Source organism: Callorhinus ursinus, unplaced genomic scaffold (genome assembly GCF_003265705.2).
Source record: "Callorhinus ursinus isolate GAN/ISIS: 27379988/994484 unplaced genomic scaffold, GSC_fseal_2.0 scaffold1, whole genome shotgun sequence".
NCBI lineage: Eukaryota > Metazoa > Chordata > Mammalia > Carnivora > Otariidae > Callorhinus > Callorhinus ursinus.
Genome location: NW_027397063.1, coordinates 145595053 through 145620379, shown reverse-complemented (window position 1 = coordinate 145620379; position 25327 = coordinate 145595053). Strand labels below are relative to the sequence as shown.

General features: G+C 37.6%; 1 protein-coding gene across 3 annotated transcripts in view; it reads left to right on the top strand.

Moving 5' to 3' along the window:
- Positions 1-25327, top strand: part of PDCD6IP (programmed cell death 6 interacting protein) — an 84540-nt gene that overhangs the window by 31487 nt on the left and 27726 nt on the right. For all 3 annotated transcript variants that reach the window (XM_025884649.2, XM_025884648.2, XM_073902318.1), the window contains 5 exons: positions 2708-2930; positions 3922-4045; positions 6129-6306; positions 15703-15814; positions 17490-17659. In XM_025884649.2, coding sequence (XP_025740434.1) covers positions 2708-2930; positions 3922-4045; positions 6129-6306; positions 15703-15814; positions 17490-17659 — 807 coding nt within the window. The remainder of the gene's footprint in view (positions 1-2707; positions 2931-3921; positions 4046-6128; positions 6307-15702; positions 15815-17489; positions 17660-25327) is intronic.

Sequence of the window (25327 nt, the reverse complement as noted above, 5' to 3'; positions counted from 1 at the left end):
AGTCGCTCAACCAACTGAGCCACCCAGGCGCCCTTTTTTGTCTTTGAAATACAAGCAAATACATACACATGCATACACAATACGCACAATGCATGTTCTTAACTCTCCCCATTCTTACATATGAGGTACTGTGTGTCTTGCTTTAATCATGTAACAACATATCCTAAAGATCTCCCCATTTTAATACAGCAATAGAGTGCTCGCTTCGGCAGCACGTATAATCATAATATAGCAATAGAGACCCCTTCCTTATTTTTCTTTAGAGCTGAGGTGTACTTCATTGTATAAACAGCAGTTTATTGCTGTCCCCTGTTGCTGGATACTTGCATATTTCCAAGATTTGCTGCAAGTAATACTGCGGTGAATAATTATGTACACATGGCATTTTGTTATTTCAGTAGGTGTCTTGGCTCTGGCTTCCATAATCATAGACTGAGGGTTAGAACAACAGAAATTTATTTTCTCGTAGTTGTAGAGGCTGGAAGTCTGAGACCAGGGTGTCAGTGTGGTTAGGTTCTGGTGAGAGCTCTCTTCTTGGCTTGCAGACTGTTGGCCATCTTCTCTCTGTGTCCTTCCATCAATGGGGGGCGGCGGGAGAGCACGTTCTCTGGTTCATCCTCCGAAAGGACACTAATCCCATCATGACGGCTTTGCCCGCGTGGCCTCATCTAAACATAATCTTCCAAAAGTCCCATTTCCAAGTACCATTACTTTGAGGGTTAGAGCGTCAACATATGAATTTTGGGGGCAGGGTAAAGAGTTTAGTCCATAGCAACAGGTATACCTTAAATTTCTAGAAATAAAAGGATTGCTGATATAAAAGTATAATACATCCATAATTTATCATATATTGTACTTGGATCTTTGATCCACTTTGAATTTATCCTGATATGTGAAGTATGAATCCAGTTTTTCTTTTTCCAAATGACTTATCCCCAAACCATTTATTACAGTGACTTTCTTATTCCACTGATTTGAGATTCTGGCTTTATCACACGCTAATATTTGGGTCTATTTCTAAACTTTTTATTCTGTTTCATTGGCTTATCTGTTCATGTTCCAGTTCCATACCATTTTAATCATGGACTCTTTATAGAGTGTTTTAATGCCTGATAGGTATCATGATCTCTCATTATAAAATTTTCCTGATCTTTTTGTTTATGCTTCTATTTGAATTTTCTTTTATTTAAATATTTATTATGGAAAATTTGAAAAAATATATAAAGTAATGAGTCATTAAATATCCATTGCCCAGCTCCAGTGATTATCAGTATTGTGCTATTTGTATTTCATTTATTTCCCTTACCCTCTTATTTTTTTGGAGTATTTCACATATTTCATCCTTAAGTACTTTACTGTGTATCTCTAATAGATAAGTCTTAAAAAAAACAAAACAAAACCCTAAACCTACAATGTCATCCCACCCAGCAAAATTAATACTAGTAACGTAATATTTTTTTAAAAAATTTTATTTATGATTTGACAGAGAGAGACACAACGGGAGAGGGAACAGAAGCAGGGGGAGTGGGAGAGGGAGAAGCAGGCTTCCTGTGGAGCAGGGAGCCTGATGTGGGGCTCGATCCCAGGACTCTGGGATCATGACCTGAGCCGAAGGCAGATGCTTTTTTTTTTTTTTTAAGATTTTATTTATTTATTCATGAGAGACAGAGAGAGAAAGAGAGAGAGAGAGAGAGAGAGAGAGGCAGAGGGAGAAGCAGGCTCCCAAGGAGCAGGGAGCCCGATGTGGGACTCGATCCCAGGACCCTGGGATCATGACCCGAGCTGAAGGCAGACGCTTAACGACTGAGCCACCCAGGCGCCCTGAGAGCTTTAAATTTATGTGAGGCATATGTTCATCTTATGAATTGTGAGGGTAGACCTTTTTAAAAAAAAAAAAATTCCTATCGATGCTGAGATAACACGCTTATTCATTTGTGTGTGTGTGATTTATTTATTTGAGAGAGAGAGAAATAGTGCATGCACAAGCTGGGAGAGGGGCAAAAGGGGAGGGAGAGGAGCAAAAGGGGAGGGAGAGGAAGAGAGGGGGAGAAGCAGTTTTCCCTGCTGCGTTTGGAGCCTGATAGCGGGGCTCAGTCCCACCACCGTGAGATCGCCACCTGAGCTGAAAACAGGATTCGGATGCTTAACTTACTGGGCCACCCAGGCACCCCACTTTTATTTAAATTTTTATTTTTTTTAAAGATTTTATTTATTTATTTGGCAGAAACACAGCAAGAGAGGGAACACAAGCAGGGGGAGAGGGAGAAGCAGGCATCCCATGGAGGAGGGAGCCCGATGTGGGGCTCGATCCCAGGACGCTGGGATCATGACCTGAGCCAAAGGCAGACGCTTAATGACTGAGCCACCCACGCGCCCCCAGGCACTCTACTTTTAATGTGTTTTAATTGCTAGTCCTTTGAGTTTCAGAAATATTTGACAGCCATTCTCCCTCAGTGTCAGTTTATACTTACTGGCCAGTGGATTTCTTTAACTTTCTTGGTAATTCACTTATATATTTAGAGGGATGCCTACTAGGTTTATTCTTTATTTTTGATATTTTGGTATTTTGTGATGGGATAATTTCTAGGTTATTCTGTTGACCACAATCCTGGAAATGCAAGTCCTCAAAGATTGTTTGAAAAACCAATGCTTAGATCCTTGGTTGAGAAAAAGAAAAAAAATTTTTTTTTTAACATTTTCTCTTTAGCATGCAGCAGAATTGATTAAAACAGTGGCATCTCGCTATGATGAATATGTCAATGTGAAAGATTTTTCTGACAAAATCAGCCGTGCCCTTACTGCAGCAAGGAAGGATAATGACTTCATTTATCATGATCGAGTTCCAGACCTTAAAGATCTAGACCCTATTGGCAAAGCCACACTTGTGAAATCTACCCCAGTCAGTGTACCCATCAGCCAGAAATTCACTGGTATGTCAAGTATTCAGATACGCTTTAATCTTACTCATCTTTTCCCCAGTTTAATCTGTTTTGGTTTTTTTTGTAGCTAAAGTCATATAGCTGCTGTTGTATGCTTTGAATATGATTTGCATTCATGTTAATGAATATGAGAATAAATATGAAGTGTTTTATCTATAGTGAAATTTCAAGATGGAAAGTAAATGGTAATAAAGTATATGCATACAACAGAGAGAATTTGAAACTGTGTTTGAGTAATGATAGACTTTAAGCATTTGTCATTTTGTTCACATTTGTTACATTATTTAAGATTCTGCCATTAAAAATGAACATTCATAAATATGACTTTAAACATACAAACTTACGGAGTTACGGTCGTATGAGATAAACGTTATCCTTGGATATTGGATCCTTGGATATTGTAGATATATTCAATGTATAGTAGTCTCTAGCTGAGATCCCAAGAATAATACTCTAATTTATTGGGAAAGGGTGATTATCTTACTTATTTCTATTTAGCAAACAAAATGTATTTACCATGTGCCAGGGACTCTTTTAAGTACAGGCAGTAACTCAGAATCCATATTCTTACACTGATGAGGTTATTGATGCACAGAGTGCTTATGTAATTTGCCCAATGTTGCAGAGCTAGAAAGTGGTGGAAGGAACTAGAAATCAAACCATGGCACTCTAGGCTTAATCAGTTTAATCAACAAATGAACAGTGTATTTTCTTATGCCTAAGTCATCTTTACCAAAGATCTTTTTAATGACAAACACATCTTAAAAAGTTAAGAAAATTAAGTTCAAAGAAAAAGTTTTCATTGTCATTGTCCTCGAATATAGTGATGTAAAAATTCTCTTCATTATTGTACTTTTAATAGTGATTTGGTTTTGATTTTTAAATATTTATAGACTTTTTATGTGAATATTGGAATATGAGCATTCACTTTACAGATGGAATTGTGTCTTAAAATATTATCAATTTTCATTCCTCATTTTAGATTTGTTTGAGAACATGGTTCCTGTGTCAGTGCAACAGTCATTGGCCGCCTATAATCAGAGGAAAGCTGACTTGGTTAACAGATCAATTGCTCAAATGAGAGAAGCCACCACTTTGGCAAATGGGTTGGTAGAGCTTAACTTTCATAAATGTATCTCTAAAGTTCTAATGTTTTCTATTTGATTGTTCTATAACTAAATAGTTTATGAACATTTTAGTTTTCTGAGTCGGAGCTGAATGTCAAGAATACGTGAAATAGCAAATACACATATGTACTTATTGTGGATATTATATTTATTAAGCCCTAGCAAATGTATTTGGGATAAATTTGATTACTGAAACAAAGTGAGAATTTTTGACTACTAATTTGCATTTTCGGGGATATTTATTTGAGGGAAATGAGAAGTAGAAATGAACTTGTAAGTTAAGATACATGGTATATTCAGTATTCTGAACCAATTTTTGTTTTCTGGTGGATTAAGGCTAAAAAAATAATTCATTGGTTTTTAAAATATCTTAAGTATAATTTTCAATAAAATGCGACAGAATACACCTATTTTAAGTGTATAGTTCAGTTCTTTCTGATAAATGTTCATACCCATGTAACCACCACCGCCGTGATCAAGATAGAGAACATTTCCATCACCCTAAAAAATTCATGCCTCTTTCACTTTAGTCCTTCTTCCCCTGGCCCTTAGCCGCTGTTGTCTGCTCCCTGTCACTCTAGGTTGGTTTTACTTTTTATACAGTTCAATATAAATGTAATTATTATAGCATGTGTATTACATTATATGTACATTGCTGTATATAGTACATTGTAGTATTGCTACAGTATATATAGTATGCAACACAGTACATACAGCACAGTATATAGTCAAAATGTGTTGGACTTCTTTCACTTAGCATAATGTTTTTGAAATTTATCTATGTTGTGTCAGTTTGATCCTTTTTATTACTGAGCAGTATTTCATTTTATGGTTAAATAGCAGTTTGTTAACTCACTGTTGGTGGACATTTCAGTTGCTCTGAGCACTGATGCTCAGATCTTTGTGTGGACATGTTTTATTTATCTTGGGTAAATACCTAGGCTTAGAATTGCTGAGTTGTGTGGTTGGTGTATGCTTAACTTCACGCAGAATAGCCAGATTGTTTTCCAAAGCGGTTATTCCAGTTCATATTCCCACCCATGCTTTTTGGGGACTCTGTACCCTCAGCAGCACTTAGTATTGTCCGTCTTTTCACTTTTATTCATTTTAGTGTGTGTGTAGCAGTATCACATTGTGGCTTAATTTGCATTCCTGTGATTACTACTGGTGTTGAGTAACTCTTCATGTGCTTATTAGCCATTTATATATCCTATGTGAAGTGTCTGTTGAAATTTTTTGCTCATTTTTTTAAATTGAGTTTTTCGTGTTCTTTATGTATTTTAGAGCAAGTCCTTTGTTAGATATATGTTATTGAGATTTTTCTTTTTTTTTTAAGATTTTATTTATTTAAAAAAAAGATTTTATTTATTGCTCAGCAGGGAGAGAGAAAGCAAGCAAGCAAGAGTGGGGCGGGGGGTTGGTGCAGAGGGAGAGGGAGAAGCAGCCTCCCTGCTGAGCAAGGAGCCTGATGCAAGGCAGACACTTAACTGACTGAGCCACCCAGGTGCCCTGAATTTTGACTTTTAATTACTTAGACTGAGAGAAGTTAAGTTTGAGCTGTGAGCCCAAGGTAGCTAGTATTTTTTAATGTATATTTCTTACTTTTTTTTTTAAAGATTTTATTTATTCATTTGACAGAGACACAGCGAGAGAGGGAACACAAGCAGGGGGAGTGGGAGAGGGAGAAGCAGGCTTCCTGGCGAGCAGGGAGCCCGATGTGGGGTTCGATCCCAGGACCCCGGGATTATGACCTGAGCCGAAGGCAGACGCTCAGTGACTGAGCCAACCAGGCGCCCCACTTTTTTGGTTTTTAATTCTGAACTGTGAACTTAATGTTTTAATAGTTTTGTTTTAATTTTATCAATCACTGATTTTCTGTTTTTTTCTTTTTGTTTGTTTGTTTTTCTTTTTTTTTCCCTTTATCTTTGTTCTATTTTTCCATTGATGAGGGTAATCACTTTTTTGGGGTGCTAACTCCATTGCTATTGATTAGGATATATAGGAGATTAATGTTTTAAAGATGATTTAGACCTCTAGATGACACAGTATCTCATTTTTTCAGGGTGTTAGCTTCCCTTAATCTTCCAGCAGCAATTGAAGATATATCTGGAGATACTGTACCTCAGTCTATATTGACTAAGTCCACGTCTGTGATTGAACAGGGAGGCATCCAGACTGTTGATCAGTTGATCAAAGAGCTACCTGAACTACTACAGAGAAATAGAGAAATCCTAGATGAGGTATGTTTTAAGAGATTTGTTTTTTCAAGTAAAAACTGTTTTACCCCTTGGTGTCCAGCAGAAATTAGGACTGGATGCTTTCTTCTATTGGGTTTTGTAGGGTAATACTCACCATCCTGATGAACTTAATGTGGCCCAGAGCTGCCTTTCAGCTTCAAGAGGAATTCTGATTGAGAATAGGTTCGTACATGTCTTAAGGGTATATAAATGCACATTAATGAAACTCATGTGACCATGATGTAATATTGATATACCATGAGAAATTGCTATCATACAAACTGTTCAGAGCCTTCATAACTAATGATTTCTTTTCTATGAAAGATTAGATTTCTTGGTAAACGTGGAATCAGACTAAGGAAGTTAGGCCATCAAATGTTTTGTAAGCCCACTGCTTCCATCTTCTAGTAGAGAGGGCATTTTATCAATAGGAATGGAACACTAAAGTTTTTTGGCTAAAGTCAACTGTTTGACAGTTATTTTTTATTGTACCTTCACCTCTTTCCCCTCATTAATTCATTTCTTCTTTTAATGATAAATATATTCAAAATGGTTATAGTGGCTTTTGCCAGTTTAGGAGTCATGTCTTTTAGGTAACTTCTGTTGTCAGTGCTTTAATCTATGATATTTTAATTTTTCAGTTAATTTTCAGGGGATATTATATTTACATCATTTCCAAATACTTTGGGAGAGGGGAAGAGTACTTAAGTACTCTATGCAGTCAGAAATCTGAGTATAACTTTTGATTCCCCCAAACATAACTACTCATAGCCTACTGTTGACTTTGGAAGCCTCACTGGTAACAAACAGTTGATTAACACATATTTTGTATGTTATATATATTATATACTGTATTCTTAGAGTAAAGTAAGCTAGGAATAGGAAATGTTACTAAAATCAAAGAAAATCATAAAAATCACAGATTTATAATACTGTACTATAAAAAAATCCACTTGTAGGTGGACCTACAAAGTTCAGACCTGTGTTATTCAAGGGTCATCTGTACTTAAGACAGTGTGAACCTTGGGGATGAGAATATTTACCTCCTGGTTTTTTTTGTTTTTTTTTTTTTTTTAAAGGATTACCCTTTAAAAGGATCATTGTGATTATACTAAATGATATGGTGATGGTGGTGGTGTCTTATTAGCTATTGAAAAAGGTCAGGAAACTTAAATGAAAACTTACTGTAGTATTGGCCTGGGGAATCTGATTCATGAGGGGTTCTACATTAATTACACCTTCAGTGTTACCAACCTCATCTATGTAGATGTAGTCAATAATCAGAAAATTGAAAGCAAATAGAATTGATGTTATATATCAGTACCAAAGCCTTGCTGTGCTGAGCTTCTCGACAAGCAGAATCTCAGACCCCATCTCAGACCTCTGAATCAGGAGTTGCATTTAACAAGATTCCAGGGTGATTTGTGTGCCCATTAATATTTGACAGACACTGCTCTTGAGGTCATAGACTTTATTCAAGAGAATGCTTTATAGTCCTTTAAAATTTGTTGATTATTGGGTCAAGCAAGCTTGTTATCTGGTGTTCCACTTGAAAGGATGTTAGAATAGTAGATAGACAAAGGGAGAAAAAAGTGGAGAGTTTGTTTAAGATCACATGTACATGAAAGCAGCAAGAAGTAATTGTCTTGATAGGGAGAAGACAAACCCTGGAAAATGCAGTATGTATAGCAAGTCAGATAGCAGTCTGGGGCATTTAGTAAGTAGAAGTTATAATAATGAACTATTATTGAATATTGGAGTTATATTTGAACTTGATCCCCAGTTTTCTTAGCTGTGGCCCTGGGCAGATTATGTAACATCTTCATGTTTCAGTTTACTTATCGAAAAAAATGGGATAATAGTATTTATCACATAAGATAGCTGTGAAGCGGGATCAGGCATGTGCCTGCTAGTTAGTAGTTATTTAAATATTACTATATTTCCTTGATTTTAAGATGTAATTGATTAGAAGATGCATATTTGATTTTGAAACAAGTTTTATGGAAAAAGAACATTGCCTATTGAAATACTATATATCATCAGTTGTGAGGAGCATCTTCATTAGAAATATTAATGTGTAAAAAGCTTATCTTATAATTAAAAAGTGGCATTATTAGTGTACACACTAATATGTACTGACATATGCTATATGTCTGTTGTCTGCCTATCTTAATATGAGGTACTTTTATTTATCTTATTGATGTTTCTAACAGCCTTTTGAAGTAGTCACTATTACTCTGTCAACTGTACTTGGAGAGTCTCATTTTAAGTAAGTTGTGAGTTGAGAGAAGTAAGGTTGTGAAGCTGGTCCTCTTTTTTGAGTGTTCATTTCTCTCTGGTAGCTTTTAGAAATTAGGCTTGATTTTCAGAAATTTTGAAGTATCCATTAATTTATTTTTTAAGTAATATATCTTTGCTAGGGACCTGTCGGGCCCTTTAACCTTTGATCCCTGCCCATGGATTCTGTTTCTTTAGTTACTTCTTTTTCTCTGCCCTCTCCTAATGAATTTCTGTCAGATGGTTGGTGGTTCTTTAATGATGATCAATTTTCATATCATTCAACATTTCTTCTATGTTTTCTCTTTGTGCTCTCATTCTGGGAGACTGCCTCAGGCCGGCCTTCCAGCTCAGTAATTGGTTAGTTAGTGTGCTTTTTGTGCTTTTCAGCCACCCTATAGAGTGGTTTTTTTATTTTATTGATACCTCTTGTTTTCAACATACCTAATTCTTTTAAAAAATCCCCTATATTTATTTCACAACTGCCTGTCTGTTTTTGAGGTAAAATTTGTGTAACATAAAATTCATCATTTTAACCTCTTTACAGTATACACGACAGTGGCTCTTAGTATGTTTGCGGTGTTGTACAGTCACCAACACTGTCTAATTTCAGAGTCTTTCCATCACCTGCAAGGAAACTCCATTCTCATTAGCAGTCACTCTTCATTCCCCCTTGACCCTGCTCAGCCACTACTCTGATTCTGTCTCTGTGGATTTGCTTATTTTGGACATTTCATATAAATGGAATCATAAACAGTATGTGCACTCTCACCTCTGTCACTTAGAATAATGTTTCCAGGTTCCTCCATGTTGTAGCACCAGCACTTCATTTTTTCTTACAGCTGACTAACACTTCATTGTGTGGAGGTATCACATTTTGTTTATCTATTCATCAGTAATAGATATTGGGATGTTTTGCTTTTTCTGGTTATTAATAATGCTATTTGTGAACAAGTTTTTTTTTTTTTATTAAGCACCTGTTTTAAATTCTCTTGCATATATAGAGATGAGTGGAGTTTTTGAGTCATACAGGAATTTCATGTTCAACTTTTTGAGGAACTACCAAACTGTTTTCCAGAGCAGTGGCACCGTTTTACATTCTTAGCAGCAGTGTGTAAAGTTTCTTTATATCCTTTCTGACCCTTAAATTGTTCTTTTTTTTTTTTAATTTTATTTATTTGTTGGAGAAAGAGAGCACACAAGCAGGGGGAGCAGCAGGCAGAGGGAGAGGGAGAAACAGGCTCCACTGAGGAGGGAGCCTGATGTGGGGCACGATCCCAGGACCCTGGGATCATGACCTGAGCTGCAGACAGACACTTAACCGACTGAGCCACCCAGGCGCCCCTAATTGTTCTGTTTTTTAATTATAGCCATCCTTGTGGGTATGAAGTGGTATCTCATTGTGCTTTTGATGTAACCTTTATATATACAAAATCCTAAAGTTAATAGTTTGATAGCGGTTGGACTGAAAGTTTAGACCAACCTAGGGAGTATTGCCAATCTTTACAATATTAAATTTTCCAATCCATGAATATGGACAGAATGTCTTTCCATTTAGTTAGGTCTTCTTTAATTCCTTTCATCAGTGTTTTGTAGCTTTCTTTAAAAAAATTTTATTTTATTATGTTAGTCACCATACATCATTAGTTTTTGATGTAGTGTTCCATGATTCATTGTTTGCATATAACACCCAGTGCTCCATACAATATGTGCCCTCCTTAATACCCATCACCAGGCTAACCCATCCCCCCACCATGCCTCCTCTTTAAAACCTACAGTTTGTTTCTCAGAATCCATAGTCTCTCATGGTTCGTCTCCCCCTCTGATTCCCCCCCTTCATTTTTCCCTTCCTACTTTTTTTTTTTAAACATATAATGTATTATTTGTTTCAGAGGTACAGGTCTGTAATTCATCAGTCTTACACAATTCACAGTCCTCACCATAACACATACTCTCCCCAGTGTCCATCACCCAGCCCCTCCATCCCTCCCATTCCCCACCACTCCAGCAACCCTCAGTTTGTTTCCTGAGATTAAGAGTGTCTTATGGTTGGGGCGCCTGGGTGGCTCAGTTGGTTGGGTGACTGCCTTTGGCTCAGGTCATGATCCTGGAGTCCTGGGATCGAGTCCCGCATCGGGCTCCCTGCTCGGCAAGGAGCCTGCTTCTCCCTCTAACCCTCCCCCCTCTCATGTACTCTCTCTCTCTCTCAAAAATAATAAATAAATCTTAAAAAAAAAAAAAAAGTGTCTTATGGTTTGTTTCCCTCTCTGGTTTCATCTTGTTTCATTTTTTCCTCCCTTCCCCTATTATCCTCTGTCTTGTTTCTCAAATTCCTCATATCAGTGAGATCATATGATAATTGTATTTCTCTGATAGACCATTTTCGCTTAGCATAAAGGCCTCTAGTTCCATCCACGTCGTTGCAAATGGCAAGATTTCGTGTTTTTTTATGGCTGTATAATATTCCCTTGTGTGTATATATATATATATATATATATATACACACACACACACCACATCTTTATCCATTCATCTGTTGATGGACTTCTTGGCTCTTTCATTGGTTTGGTTATTGTGGACATTGATGCTATAAATATTGGGGTGCATGTACTCCTTCGGATCACTAAATTTGTATCTTTGCGGTAAATACCCAGTAGTGCAATTGTTGGGTCAGAGGGTAGCTCTATTTTTGACTTTTTGAGGAACCTCCGTACTGTTTTTCAGAGTGGTTGCACCAGCTTGCATTCCCACCAACAGTGTAGAAGGGTTCCCCTTTCTCTGCATCGTCACCAACATCTGTCGTTTCCTGACTTATTAATTTTAGCCATTCTGACTGGTGTGAGGTGGTATCTCATTGAGGTTTTGATTTGGATTTCCCTGATGCCGAGTTATGTGGAGCACATAATTGTTGGCCATTTGGATGTGTCTGTTGGCCATTTGGATGTCTTTGCAGAAATGTCTGTTCGTGTCTTCTGCTCATTTCTACACTGGATTAGTTGTTCTTTGGGTGTTAAGTTCTTTATAGATTTTGGATACTAGCCCTTTATCTGACACGCCGTTTGCAAATATCTTCTCCCATTCTGTCAGTTGTCTTTTGGGTTTGTTGACTGTGTCCTTTGCTGTGCAAAAGGTTTTTATCTTGATGAATTTCCAATAGTTCACTTTTACCCTTGCTTCCCTTGCCTTTGGCGATGTGTCTAGGAAAAAGTTGCTGCGGCTGAGGTGGAAAACATTGCTGCCTGTGTTCTCCTCTAGGATTCTGATGGATTCCTGTCTCACATTTAGGTCTTTCATCCATTTCGAGTCTGTTTTTGTGTGTGGTGTAAGGAAATGGTCCAGTTTCATTCTTCTGCATGTGGCTGTCCGATTCTCCCACTACCATTTGTTGAAGAGACTGTCTTTTCTCCGTTGGACATTCTTTCTTGCCTTGTCGAAGATTAGTTGACCATAGAGTTGAGGGTCCATTTCTGGGTTCTCTGTTCTGTACCACTGATCTATGTGTCTGTTGTTTTGCCAGTACCATACTGTCTTGATGATGACAGCTTTGTAATAGAGCTTGAAGTCCGGAATTGTGATGCCACCGGCTTTGCTTTTCTATTTCAACATTCCTCTGGCTATTCGGGGTCTTTTCTGGTTCCATACAAATTTTAGGTTTATTTGTTCCATCTCTTTGAAAAAAGTTGATGGTATTTTGACAGGGATTGCATTAAATGTGCAGACTGCTCTGGTAGCATAGACATGTTCACAATATTTGTTCTTCCAATCCATGAGCACGGAACGTTCTTCCATTTCTTTGTGTCTTCCTCAATTTCTTTCATGAGTATTCTATAGTGTTCTGAATACAGATTCTTTGCCTCTTTGGTTAGATTTATTCCTAGGTATCTTACGGTTTTGGGTGCAATTGTAAATGGGATCGACTCCTTAATTTCTCTTTCTTCTGTTTTGTTGTTGGTGTACAGAAATGCCACTGATTTCTGTGGATTGATTTTATATCCTGCCACTTTACTGAATGCCTGTATGAGCTCTAGCAGTTTTGGGGTGGAGTCTTTTGGGTTTTCCACATAAAGTATCATATCATCTGCAAAGAGTGAGAGTTTGACTTCTTCTCTGCCGATTCGGATGCCTTTTATTTCTTTTTGTGGTCTGATTGCTGTGGCTAGGACTTCTAGTACTATGTGGAATAGCAGTGGTGATAGTGGACATCCCTGCCATGTTCCTGACCTTAGGGGAAAAAGCTCTCAGTTTTTCCCGATTCAGAATGATATTCGCTGTGGGTTTTTCATAGATGGTTTTTATGATATTGAGGTATGTACCCTCTATCCCTACACTCTGAAGAGTTTTAATCAAGAAAGGATGCTGTACTTTGTCAAATGCTTTTTCTGCATCTATTGAGAGGATCATATGGATCTTGTTCTTTCTTTTATTAATGTATTCTATCACACTGATTGATTTGCGGATGTTGAACCAACCTTGGCAGCCCAGGAATAATCGCGCACTTGGTTGTGATGAATAATACTTTCAACGTACTGTTGAATCCTATTGGCTAGTATTTTGGTGAGAATTTTTGCACCCATGTTCATCAGGGATATTGTTCTGTAGTTCTCCTTTTTGACGGGGTCTTTGGTTTTGGGATCAAGGTAATGCTGGCCTCATAAAATGAGTTTGGAAGTTTTCCTTCCATTTCTATTTTTTGGAACAGTTTCAGAAGCATGGGTATTAATTCTTCTTTAAATGTTTGGTAGAATTCCCTTGGGAAGCCATCTGGCCCTGGGCTCTTGTTTGTTGGGAGATTTTGGATGACTGCTTCCATTTCCTTACTGGTTATGGGTCTGTTCACGTTTTCTCTTTCTTCCTGGTTCCGTTTTGGTAGTTTATAGGTCTCTAGGAATGCATCCATTTCTTCCAGATTGTCTTAATTTGTTGGCATATAGTTGCTCATGATATGTTCTTATAGTTGTTTATATTTCTTTGGTGCTGGTTGTGATCTCTCCTCTTTCATTCGTGATTTTATTTATTTGGGTCGTTTCTCTTTTCTTTTTGGTAAGTCTGGCCAGGGGTTTATCAATCTTACTAATTCTTTCAAAGAACCAGCTTCTAGTTTCGTTGATCTGTTCTACTGTTCTTTTGAATCTATTTCATTGATTTGTGCTCTGCTCTTTATTATTTCTCTTCTCCTGCTGGGCTTAGGCCTTATTTGCTGTTTTTTCTCCATCTCCTTTAGGTGTAGGGTTAGGTTGGGTATTTGAGACCTTTCTTGTTTCTTGAGAAAGGCTTGTATTGCTATATACTTTCCTCTTAGGACCGCCTTTGCCGCATCCCAAAGATTTTGAACACTTGTGTTTTCATTTTCATTGGTTTCCATGAATTTTTTTTAATTCTTCTTTAATTTCCTGGTTGACCCATTCATTCTTTAGTAGGATGCTCTTCAGCCTCCACGTAGTTCTTTCCGACTTTCCTCTTGTGATTGAGTTCTAGTTTCAAAGCATTGTGGTCTGAAAATTTGCAGGGAATGATCCCAATCTTTTGGTACTGGTTGAGACCTGATTTGTGACCTAGGATGTGAGATGTGATCTATTCTGGAGAATGTTCCATGGGCACTAGAGAAGAATGTGTATTCTGTTGCTTTGGGATGGAATGTTCTGAATATATCTGTCAAGTCCCATCTGGTCCAGTGTGTCATTTAAAGCCTTTATTTCCTTGTTGATCTTTTGCTTAGATGATCTGTCCGTTTCCATGAGGGGGGTGTTAAAGTCCCCTACTATTATTGTATTGTCGTTGATGTGTTTCTTTGATTTTGTTATTAATTGGCTTATATGACTGGCTGCTCCCATGTTAGGGGCATAGATATTTACAATTGTTAGATCTTCTTGTTGGATAGACCCTTTAAGTAGGATATAGTGTCCTTCTTCTTTTCTTATATTATAGTCTTTGGTTTAAAATCTAATTTGTCTGACATAAGGACTGCCACCCCAGCTTTCTTTTGGTGTCCATTAGCATGGTAAATGGTTTTCCACCCCCCTCACTTTCAATCTGGGGGTATCTCTGGGTCTAAAATGAGTCTCTTGCAGACAGCATATCGATGGGTCTTTTTTTTTTTTTTTTTTTTTTTTTTTATCCAATCTGATAGCCTGTGTCCTTTGATTGGGGCATTGAGCCCATTACATTCGGGGTAACTATGGAAAGATATGAATTTAGTGCCATTGTATTGCCTGTAAGGTGACTGTTACCGTACATTGTCTGTGTTCCTTTCTGGTCTATGTTACTTTTAGGCTTCCTCTTTGCTTAGAGGACCCCTTTCAATATTTCTTGTAGGGCTGGTTTCGTGTTTGCAAATTCCTTTAGTTTTTGTTTGTCCTGGAAGCTTTTTATCTCTCCTTCTATTTTCAATGACAGCTTAGCTGGATATAGTATTCTTGGCTGCATATTTTTCTCATTTAGTGCTCTGAATATATCTTGCCAGTCCTTTCTGGCCTGCCAGGTCTCTGTGGATAGGTCTGTTGGCAATCTAATGTTTCTACCATTGTAGGTTACAGATCTCTTCTCCCGAGCTGCTTTCAGGGTTTTCTCTTTGTCTCTGAGACTCGTTAAGTTTTACTGTTAGATGTTGGGTGTTGACCTGTTTTTATTGATTTTGAGGGGGGTGTTCTCTGTGCCTTCTGGATTTTGATGCCTGTTTCCTTCCCCAAATTAGGTAAGTTCTCCACTATAGTGGGATGGAAGTCTAAATCTTTGATTTTCATGTGGATAAATTAATGTCTTTCTCTTTGTTTTGTTTATGGCATCTAAGGTCTAAAGGCTTTCTATTTATTTTAATCTTAAGAAGAATATTTAAAGTAGTCTTGGTGTATGGATATACATAATCTCTTAGTTTTTCTTTGTTTTTAATTTACTGAGTAAGGTAATGGCTAACCTAGCCTTAAATTTTATAAGACTTTGTTCAATATGTTATAACTTGGATTTGTGCAAGAAAAATTGTTGTAGCATTTTATATTCCAGCCAGTAAAGTAGGGGTATTCCCATCCTTTAATTCTCACCTTTATTGAGTCTGATCACTTAAAAAATGTTTTAATTTTTTTATACCAGAAATGATATTTCATTGTTACTTTGCTTCCTTTTTAAAAGTCATTAAGATTGTTGGATGAAGAAGAAGCAACTGACAATGATTTAAGAGCAAAATTCAAGGAACGCTGGCAAAGGACACCATCTAATGAACTCTATAAGCCTTTAAGAGCAGGTAAAAATGTGTATAAATGGCTTTCACTTGAATAAATTACCAATTTTTTTTTTAAGATTTTATTTTTAAGTAATCTTTATACTGAATTCACAATCCTGAGATTGTAAGTTGCATGCTCCACTGACTGAGTCATCCAGGTGCCCATATAAATTCCCAATTTGGATCCACATTTTTGCTTGATTAAATTAGGGACAGTTGTAAACCTGTTTTTAATGAAACTGCTATTGTGAAAGCATAGGTGTTTTTCCTCAGTTCAGTGTAAGATAAAAAATAACAGAGGTGTAATTCATGTTCATTATAAGAATTTCAGAGTCTTAAAAACTCTAAAAAATTGTTTTTTTAAAAAGATTAAGCTCATGGTAGGGGTGTGTATGCAGAAGGAGAAGGAGAGAATCTCAGGCAGACTCCTGATGAGCACAGAGCCTGACCTGGGGCTCGATCTCATGACCCTGAGATCATGACCCGATCTGATATCAAGAGTCGGACATCCAACTGGCTGAGCCACCCACATGCCCCCAAAATTCTTAAAAATAATCAAGTAAAGGGGCGCCGCCTGGGTGGCTCAGTTGGTTAAGCGACTGCCTTCGACTCAGGTCATGATCTCAGGGTCGTGGGATCGAGCCCCACATTGGGCTCCATGCTCGGTGGGAAGCCTGCTTCTCTCTTTCCCACTCCCCCTGCTTGTGTTCCCTGTCTCGCTGTCTCTCTGTCAAATAAATAAATAAAATCTTAAAAAATAATAATAAAGTAAAAATGAAAATGATTCTGTCACTCTGTTTTCCTAGTCCCAAGTCTTTTTTTTTTAGAGCATTTCTATAACCACTAGGTATTACGGGTTCCAGGAACTGCTATTAAGCTGTATGCATAAATAAATGAGATCAGTTTTTTTAAAGATTTTATTTATTTTTTTGAGAGAGAGAGAGAAAGAGAGAATGTGCAAGTTGGGGAAGGGTAGAGAGAATCTCAAGAAGATTCCCCACTGAACGTGGTGTGTGATATAGGGCTCGATCTCATGATCTTGAGATCGTAACCTGAGCCGAAACCAAGAGTTGGACACTCAAACTGACTGAGCCACTCAGGCACCCCTAAATGAGATCATATTATATATATAAATATGGTTTTGTAATTTCATTTCACTTAGTAGGGGATGGTAAAAGGTGAGTTTTCCAGTTAAATTGAAGTCAAATTATTATTTTTTAAGACTTTAATTATTAAGATTTGTGTTTGCTAAAATAAGTGTCTTTATGGTAGCTAGAGACTTTATTATTTATTTGTTATTATATAATTAATACTATTGACATTTTTTCTAAAAATGTATCTGTTCTTTTAAGTCAAGTTGAAGCAGTGATCCTTTGAGAAGGGAATACTTTTTAAGTAAGTTGTAATAATTTTTGGAGTGACTGATTTCTTTCTATATTAATGAATTGTAGGAAATTATTAGACTAATGTCAATTAGCTTTTATTTGGTGGATAGTAACCACAAATGTATTTTAAGGTATACCTGTGCTTTGCCAGAAACAAAAATGCCAAGAGTGACAGGAGCTCAATTTCTGTTATATAATGAATCAGGGCCCATAGAAGAGGGGTAAAAAGTAAAGTTGGAGAGCAGAACTAAAAGTATAACCAGCTGTTAAAGTCATTGCTGTACTCTGGTAGCATTTTTTTTCCCCCACAGAGGGAACCAACTTCAGAGCAGTTTTGGATAAAGCTGTGCAAGCAGATGGGCAAGTGAAAGAGCGTTATCAGTCTCACCGTGACACCATTGCACTTCTGTGTAAGCCGGAGCCTGAGCTGAATGCTGCCATCCCTTCTGCTAACCCAGCGAAGACCATGCAGGGCAGTGAGGTAAGCAGATACATTTTGATGTGGGTGGTCATCTGCTTATGAAAACTATGTTCAAGCCATTATGAACACAGTTAATTGCCAATTTCTTACTGCCATTTTTTCAAAAATGCAGACGTAAATTGAGGTTGTTACATTTGAAGTAGCATGGTATATACACTGTGTAATAGGTAATTACATTAGTTAAAATATTACTATCTTGTAATAATAATTTCTATTTATTGAATGTTTCCTGAGCTTGGTACTATATTCTAGATACTTTATAAGTTCAGTATTTAATTCAGGCTTTATAAAAGGGAGAGGCTTGGAAGCTTAGAAACTTCCCTGAAGTGGAAGGACTGGATTTGACCAGATGCTCTTCTGACCATAAATTCTTTGTTGTTTGTTACATCATTCTCTACCACCATCTACTGTATTCCACTGGAACTATCTTTAAAGGGAAAATCAACCAGCTGTGCATGTTAATAAGTGGGTAACGTCATTATAGCATTTCTATTTGTGATAGGAAGGGGAAAAATCAATAAGTGGGGCATGTGAGTCAGAAAGTCCAAAGGTGCAAATACGCTTTAGTGGCTGATCACTGTAGTAGATTATGAATAAGAGATCCTGAATGAAGTACACAGGGAAATAAGCCAAAGGGCAAGCTATGTCTGCTGAAAACTTCTTGAAAAAGGTGAATTTCTTGGGGTAGTAGGTCTCAGAAGTTATCAGTGTTGTGTCTTGTCTTTCTATAGAAACATTTCATATATTTATTCAGCCAAGACTTTGGGTACCTATTCTGTAAGGCATTATGCTAGGTACTTTGAAAAATCAACAAATGAACCATACACAGCCTTTACCTTCAATTTATGGTCCAGTGTGGAAGATTAGACCTATACAGGGAGAACTGTAATACAGGGTAGACAAGTGTTGTGACTATAGAAAGTAGGCTGTGAGGATTTAGATGACGAAGCACTTCAATTTCAGTATTTTGGAGCTTCTCTCTTAAGAGGCTTCTTAAGAGATTGGCACAAGATGAGAACAGAGTAGACAGGCAAAGTGAACACATATAATATCTGAGTAGGATTAAGTGAGCTACCAGAGGTTCAGTGGAAAAGAGCCCCCGCAGTGAAGACTGCATAGTTGAATGGGCACAGAACCCAAATCTCTAAAGGTAGGGGGAACCTGATGGAACGAAGAATATCAGTTAGATGCTTTAAAGAAATGGGGGGAAGGGAGAAGGAAGGTGGTTAGATTAATTTGTGAGGAACAGAGACTGCAGACCCACAGAACAGCAACAGTTTGGCCCCTTTTTTATCTTAGGATAAAGAAAATCCCTGCTTAGTATCCTCTTCTCTCTCTCATTTTTAGAAAAGTAGTCTCGGGGCGCCTGGGTGGCTTAGTCGTTGAGCGTCTGCCTTCGGCTCAGGTCATGATCCCAGGGTCCTGGGATCAAGCCCTGTTCGGCTCCCTGCTCGGCGGGAAGCCTCCTTCTCCCTCTCTCACCTCCCCCTGCTTGTGTTCCCTCTCTCCCTGTCTGTCTCTGTGAAATAAATAAATAGAATCTTAAAAAAAAAAAAAAAAATAAAATAAAAATGTAGTCTCAAAAAAAAAAAAAAGTAGTCTCTATACCCAACATGGGGCTTGAACTTACAACCCCTAGACAAGAGTAGCATGCTCTACTGATTAAGCTAGCCAGTCACCCCCCTCTCCTTTTTCTTTTTGGTGTCTTGTACGTGACTCAGAACTTATATGGCTTTTGTCCTTTGATTCTTCTGCTTTCAGTAGAGAAGCAAAAATGGTTTCTGCTGAGCAAAATCAGAATTAGTATGCACTACTTTGTTACTTCATACAGTTGTAGTCCCAGCTGCTTTTGTTAATTTATAATGGTATTACATAGGGGGAGAAAACATTTATAGTCAATATCAAGTGATTTTACTGAAGCTAGATTTTCTCGAGAGAAGCAACCAAAAAGTTTTCAGTGCTCTATATATTCATTCATCATGTGCCTTTACCAAAAGACTAATTAATATCATATGTTTATTAAAGCTGTTTCAGGTAATTGTCATAGTTGTTGATGACACATTTTATCCAGTTTTTTTTATGATAAAAGCATAGTCATTTGAATTCTGATTATTAAAGTGAATACAAAGTACATGTTTTATTAAGAAGTCCGATCTTAATGGTAGGGCTCTTTTTTTTTTAAATTGTGAAGGGGCCTACTATTTATCTTTGGTCTCTTTGGGAATCTGTTTTTACATATTGAGATACTTTGAAAAATGTTGCAAGTATGGATAATTTGTATTTAAAGATCCTTTTTTAAATACTTAGGACCATTGCTTGTGATTGTACACCTCTGATCAGCAGGGGTATGGAATCTAGTCTACACTTGGCCAGACAAGCCTTGGCCCTAGTGTAGGGCTGAGTCTGCCCAGAGGAAGGGGCATCTTTTTTTTTTTTTTTTTTTCTGTACAAAAGTGATATCCTTTTATACTCATATTTTTGCATCTGTCGGGGGTGATGAAGGGGGGGGGGGGGTCCCTTTGGAAAAAAGTCTCCATCTCTTCAGAGATAGTGCATAACATAGTACTGTCCAAAACTGTGTGCCTTTCTAGGCCTTGCTTTTTTCTGGTTCACACAAAGTCATCTTCTAGACTAGTGGGTGATCTGCAGATGCAGCTTTTACTCTTTTTCATAACAGGAAGTGTCTAGACAGGAGTCAAGGTTGACTGGCATCTCTTCATTCATTTGTTCACCAAACATTTGTTGAAGGCCTGCTGTATGCCAGGAACTATGGCAGCATGGTCCCTAACAGAGAGAGGTGGAAAACTCTAGGATAGCTTTAGTGTAGGGTAAGTGTGGTCAGGTTCCCGCTGTTCTGTTGTTGAGATACTCTCATGTCTGCCTTTTCTGAAACTAAAATGGCAGGGACTGAAAAGTAAAGCTGAAAATCTCATTGAGAGTATTTGTTCTGTGCCTAATTGTGTTTGGTGCTGTTAGATTCTACAGAGAGCTTTATCATCTAAATGGGGCTGCCAAATGATGGCCTGTGGGCTAAATCCAGCCTGCCTCCTGTTTTTTGTATGGCCTATGAGCCAAGAATGCCTTTTACATTTTTAAATGGTTGAAAAAAGTCAAAGTAATAATGTTTTATGACATGTGAACGTTATATGAAATTCAGATTTTAGTATCCATAAATAAACTTTTGTTGGAGCATAGTTACACTCCTTTACATTTCGTCTATGGCTGCTTTCACACTAGAAAGGCAGAGTTGAATAGTTGCAACAGAGACTGGCTTACAAAGCCAAAAATATTTTCTGTCTGTTGTTTTTTCTTTCCCCTTCTGTTTGGTTCTTTACAGGAAAAGTTTGTAGCTCTTGGTCTTAAAGGTGAAGTACAGACAACTGAGGTGATCTCATTCCTGCCTTTCTGTTTTACCTCATCTCCCTCCCTTCTGTCTTTTTTTACTGTGTTTCTGCCGTACTAGCCACCCCCCCCCTTTTTTTTCTCTTTTCCCTTTGAACATGGGAAGCTTGTTCCTGCCTTAGGACTTTAACATTTGCTTTCCTTCTGTTGGGGTCTTTCTTCCAAGGCTACTGCTTCTTTTTTCATTAAGGCCCCAGATGTCACCCTTTCCCTTTCTTTGTCATTGGCTACTGTATTGCTCTGTTTTTTGTGTGTGTTTAATTCTTCCCTCCCTTCCCCTGTCCCCCACATGAAGGACTCTGCTTCTGTTAATAGTTGTATTTTGGAGCTAGAGCAGTACCCAGCATGTAAGGATTCAAAAAGTGTTGATGGAATGATAACTACTGGCAGCCTAACTTAATAAAGGGATGCAGTTAATTGCAGTTGAAAGCTAATTGGAGCTGTTTTTAAAACGTAGAAATAAACACCACAGGATTCTAATTATTATTTTTAAAATTTTTTAATTGAGATATAATTGACATACAACATTTTATTAGTTTCAGGTGTGCAACATAATGATTCAGTATTTGTATATATTGTGAAATGATCACAGTAAATCTAATTAATATCAGTTATCACATATAGTTACAGAATTTGTTCTCTTGTGATGAGAACTTTTAAGATTTTACTCTCTTAGCGACTTTCAAATATGCATTGTATTATTATTATTTTTTAGAGGATTTTATTTATTTGAGAGAGAGAGAGGGAGCACAAGCGGGGGCAGGGGGAGGGGCAGAGGGAGAGGGAGAAGCAGACTCCCTGTTGGGCAGGGAGCTTGACATGGGGCTTGATCCCAGGACCCTGGGATCATGACCTGAGCTGGAGGCAGACACTTAACCTAAGCTGCCCAGGCACCCCACAGTATAGTACTATTAAGTATAATTACCATGCTGTACATTATATCGTCATGACTTAATGTATTTAATTAATCGAAGTTTGTACCTTTGGACTACCTTCATCTATTTCGCCCACCTCCATCCCCTACCTCAGGCAGCCATCAGTCTGTTCTCTGTATCTGTGAGCTTGGTTTTCTTTTAGATTCCACATATAAATGAGATCATAACAGTATTTGTCTTTCTCTGTCTGACTTATTTCATTTAGCATAATGCCCTCAAGGCTCATTCATGTCACAAATGGCAAAACTTCATTCTTTTTTTATAGCTGAATATTCCTGTGTGTGTGTGTGCGTGCGTGTGTGGGTACCACATCTTTATTCATTTATCCATTGATGGACATTTAGGTTTCCGTATCTTGGCTGTTGTAAATAATGCTGCAGTGAACATGGGGGTGCAGAGGGATTCTAATTATTTCTATACTTTAACTTGATAACACATTAAGCCTCAAACTTGAGTGGATAAGAAACTGTAGGCATTGGCTTACTTTTCTTTCTATTTTGGTCATTCATTTGAGGAAGCAGTTTAATTCATTTTCTGCTGTAGTTACTCTGTTAAAATAAGGCCAGTATCATGCAATCTAAAATACGGTTAAACTAGTATATATGACAGTTTGAAAAAAAATTAAAAAAAAGGATGCTTGTCGTACAAGGACTCTTTGTGTGGTGGTCTAAAAGTTCATTTATAAATTGGTTGTTTCAAATGGCATTATTTTTCCAGAGACTTAGAATCCTAGCATTTGGAGTAGAATAGGACTTATTAAATACATATTTGGTCCTTTTTTTTTAATCACTGATTAGAAAACCGACTGTCATAAAAGTTAGGAAGTTAGCTTTTCTACATAGCGGAGCTGGTATTAGAACTTGTGGTTCTACAAATTCTGCTGGGGTTCACTTCCCACATTACTCTGCTGCCCTGTGTGTGGTTAGTTCTTCACCAAAGAGGAGGTTTTATTCTTGTGAACCATGTCTGTCTTCTCATATTACTTATTATCTAATTTGGGGTACTGTCACCATAATTTTGACCCATCATTTGATGAGAGGATCGTAGTTGCTGTACTCTGGAAGAAGCATCCAATCTGTTTTTGATAATAGTCTTATAGTGTCCCTGACTTTCAGCTTTGTTTAGTAGACTAGATTTTTTTTTTTTTTTTTTTTTAAGACCAGTTCTGGGAGCGCCTGGGTGGCTCAGTAGGTTAAGTGTCTGCCTTCGGCTCAGGTCATGATCCCAGAGTCCTGGGATCAAGCCCCGCATTGGGCTCCCTGCTCAGCGGGAAGCCTGCTTCTACCTCTCCTACTCTCCTTGCTTGTGTTCCCTCTCTCGCTGTGTCTCTCTCTGTCAAATAAATTAATAAAATTAAAAAAAAAAGTAAAACCAGTTCTGCATATTCCTGTTTCTCCCCCAGTTTTCTTTTACTTGACTGTTTTATGTTTTTCTTTCTAGCCTTTTTTGGGCCACAACTGAGAGAAAGATAAAAGGTGGCATTTTTCTTATAGCTAAACAACCTTCACATAGAGTCACAGTCATGGTTGAGGTTCCATTATCAGTTTAAATATGACAAAAGATAATATTACCACAACCTTTTAAAATTATATCCTGTTGCACCCACCCTACAAAGTGTGTGATATAATTACAGAAATAGTTATTCAGAACAAACAAAAGAAATAATTACAGTTTAGCAGTCTGCTCCTCATCGTTCCTCTTTTTGTCTTAATGCTTAGATGCCTAAGCCTCTTCAGTGTATAGTATACCCAAAGTATAGAGTTAAACCATAAAACATAACTACCAGTTAATAATAATGACTATTACTGATTGAGTGCTTACCTGTGTTAGAAGTTATATTGAGCACTTGGTATGAATTATTTCAGGCTTCACAACGGTTCTGGGATAGGTACTATTACTCTTGTTTTGCAGATAATGAAATTGAGTTTTCCAGGTAGTAAAGTATCCTTGGTTACACAGTAACTAAGTCTTAATATGTCCATTAAGGGAATATAGTTAGGGATGAAATATTTTTTTGTACGTAATTACGTTTTACTTTGATGGATAACTAGGTACTTGTATTTCTTTATTCAAGTTTTGATTTAATTTTGTGTTTTGAACATTAAAAAATATTCATGATTCAAAAGGTGCATGCAGAGAAATCTCATCTTTGTTCTTTCCACATTGTTCCTATCCACTTTCTATAAGCAACCTTATTTATTAGTTTCTGGTTTGTCCTTAGTGCTTTTGTTTTTATAAAAAAATACATATATGCCCACATACATACATAATACATTATGTGTGTATGTTTGTTTCTGATTTCCCCTTCTCTCTTACTCGGAATACAATATGCTGTACCTATGCTTCTGCGCCTTTTATTTTGATTTAACAATATGTCCTGGAAGTCATTTGGAAATAAGATTTTTATGCACATTGTTGAACATCAGATTCCACTAAATCCCTGAAACAGACTTGCCGTCTCCATCTAGGTGTGATTTTTTTTTCTCTTTTTCCTTCCGTTGAAAGTGTTTGGGGCTTGAGGCTTCTTGGACCTCTAGGAGTCACATTTCTTTCCACTACTGTGAATGTTAAAAGACACTGAATTTAAGATAGGACACTTAACAGATATGGGTGGTAAACAGAGGCCAACATTTAGAAGAAATTTTAGACTTTTCCTTGGGTCTTTAGTCTTCCCAAAGGAAGGTAATTCTGGACACTTGTCAAGGAGTTAACTAGGGCTTTGGCATGAAAGGTAGGACAGAAATACTTAGAAACAGGCAGTAGGTGGGGAGATCCATTGGATTTGGAAATGCCATGGTAAGATGAAAGACAGGGATGTGATGGGGTTTATGGGCGTCCCCTTCTTCCTTTGTCTTTCCCCCAGCTTACTTTCTCTGAGCATTATGGGGGCAAGCACAATAGGGGGACTGGGGCTGGTGCTCTCCTGGGTGGTCCTAGCAAGAGTGCAAAGAGATGTGAGTGAAAGGGGGCAGCTTGTAAGTGGCATCAGAGGGCACTTGGACTCTGTGACACTGTTACTCTGTAGGGTCATTTGTGAATCATGTGGGTGTTAGAAAATACCTGGGCTGAATCCGATGCAAAACTTTTTTTTTTTTTTTTAAGGATTTTATTTATTTGTCAGAGAGAAAGAGGGGGAGAGAGAGCATGTACAAGCAGGGGAGTGGCAAGTAGAGGGAGAAACAGGCTCCCTGCTGAGCAGGGAGCCAGATGCAGGGCTCAATCTAAGGACCCTGGGATCATGACCTGAGCTGAAAGCAGACGCTTAACCGACTGAGCCACCCAGGCATCCCCCCTTTTTTTTTTAAGATTTTATTTAATTAATTAATTAATT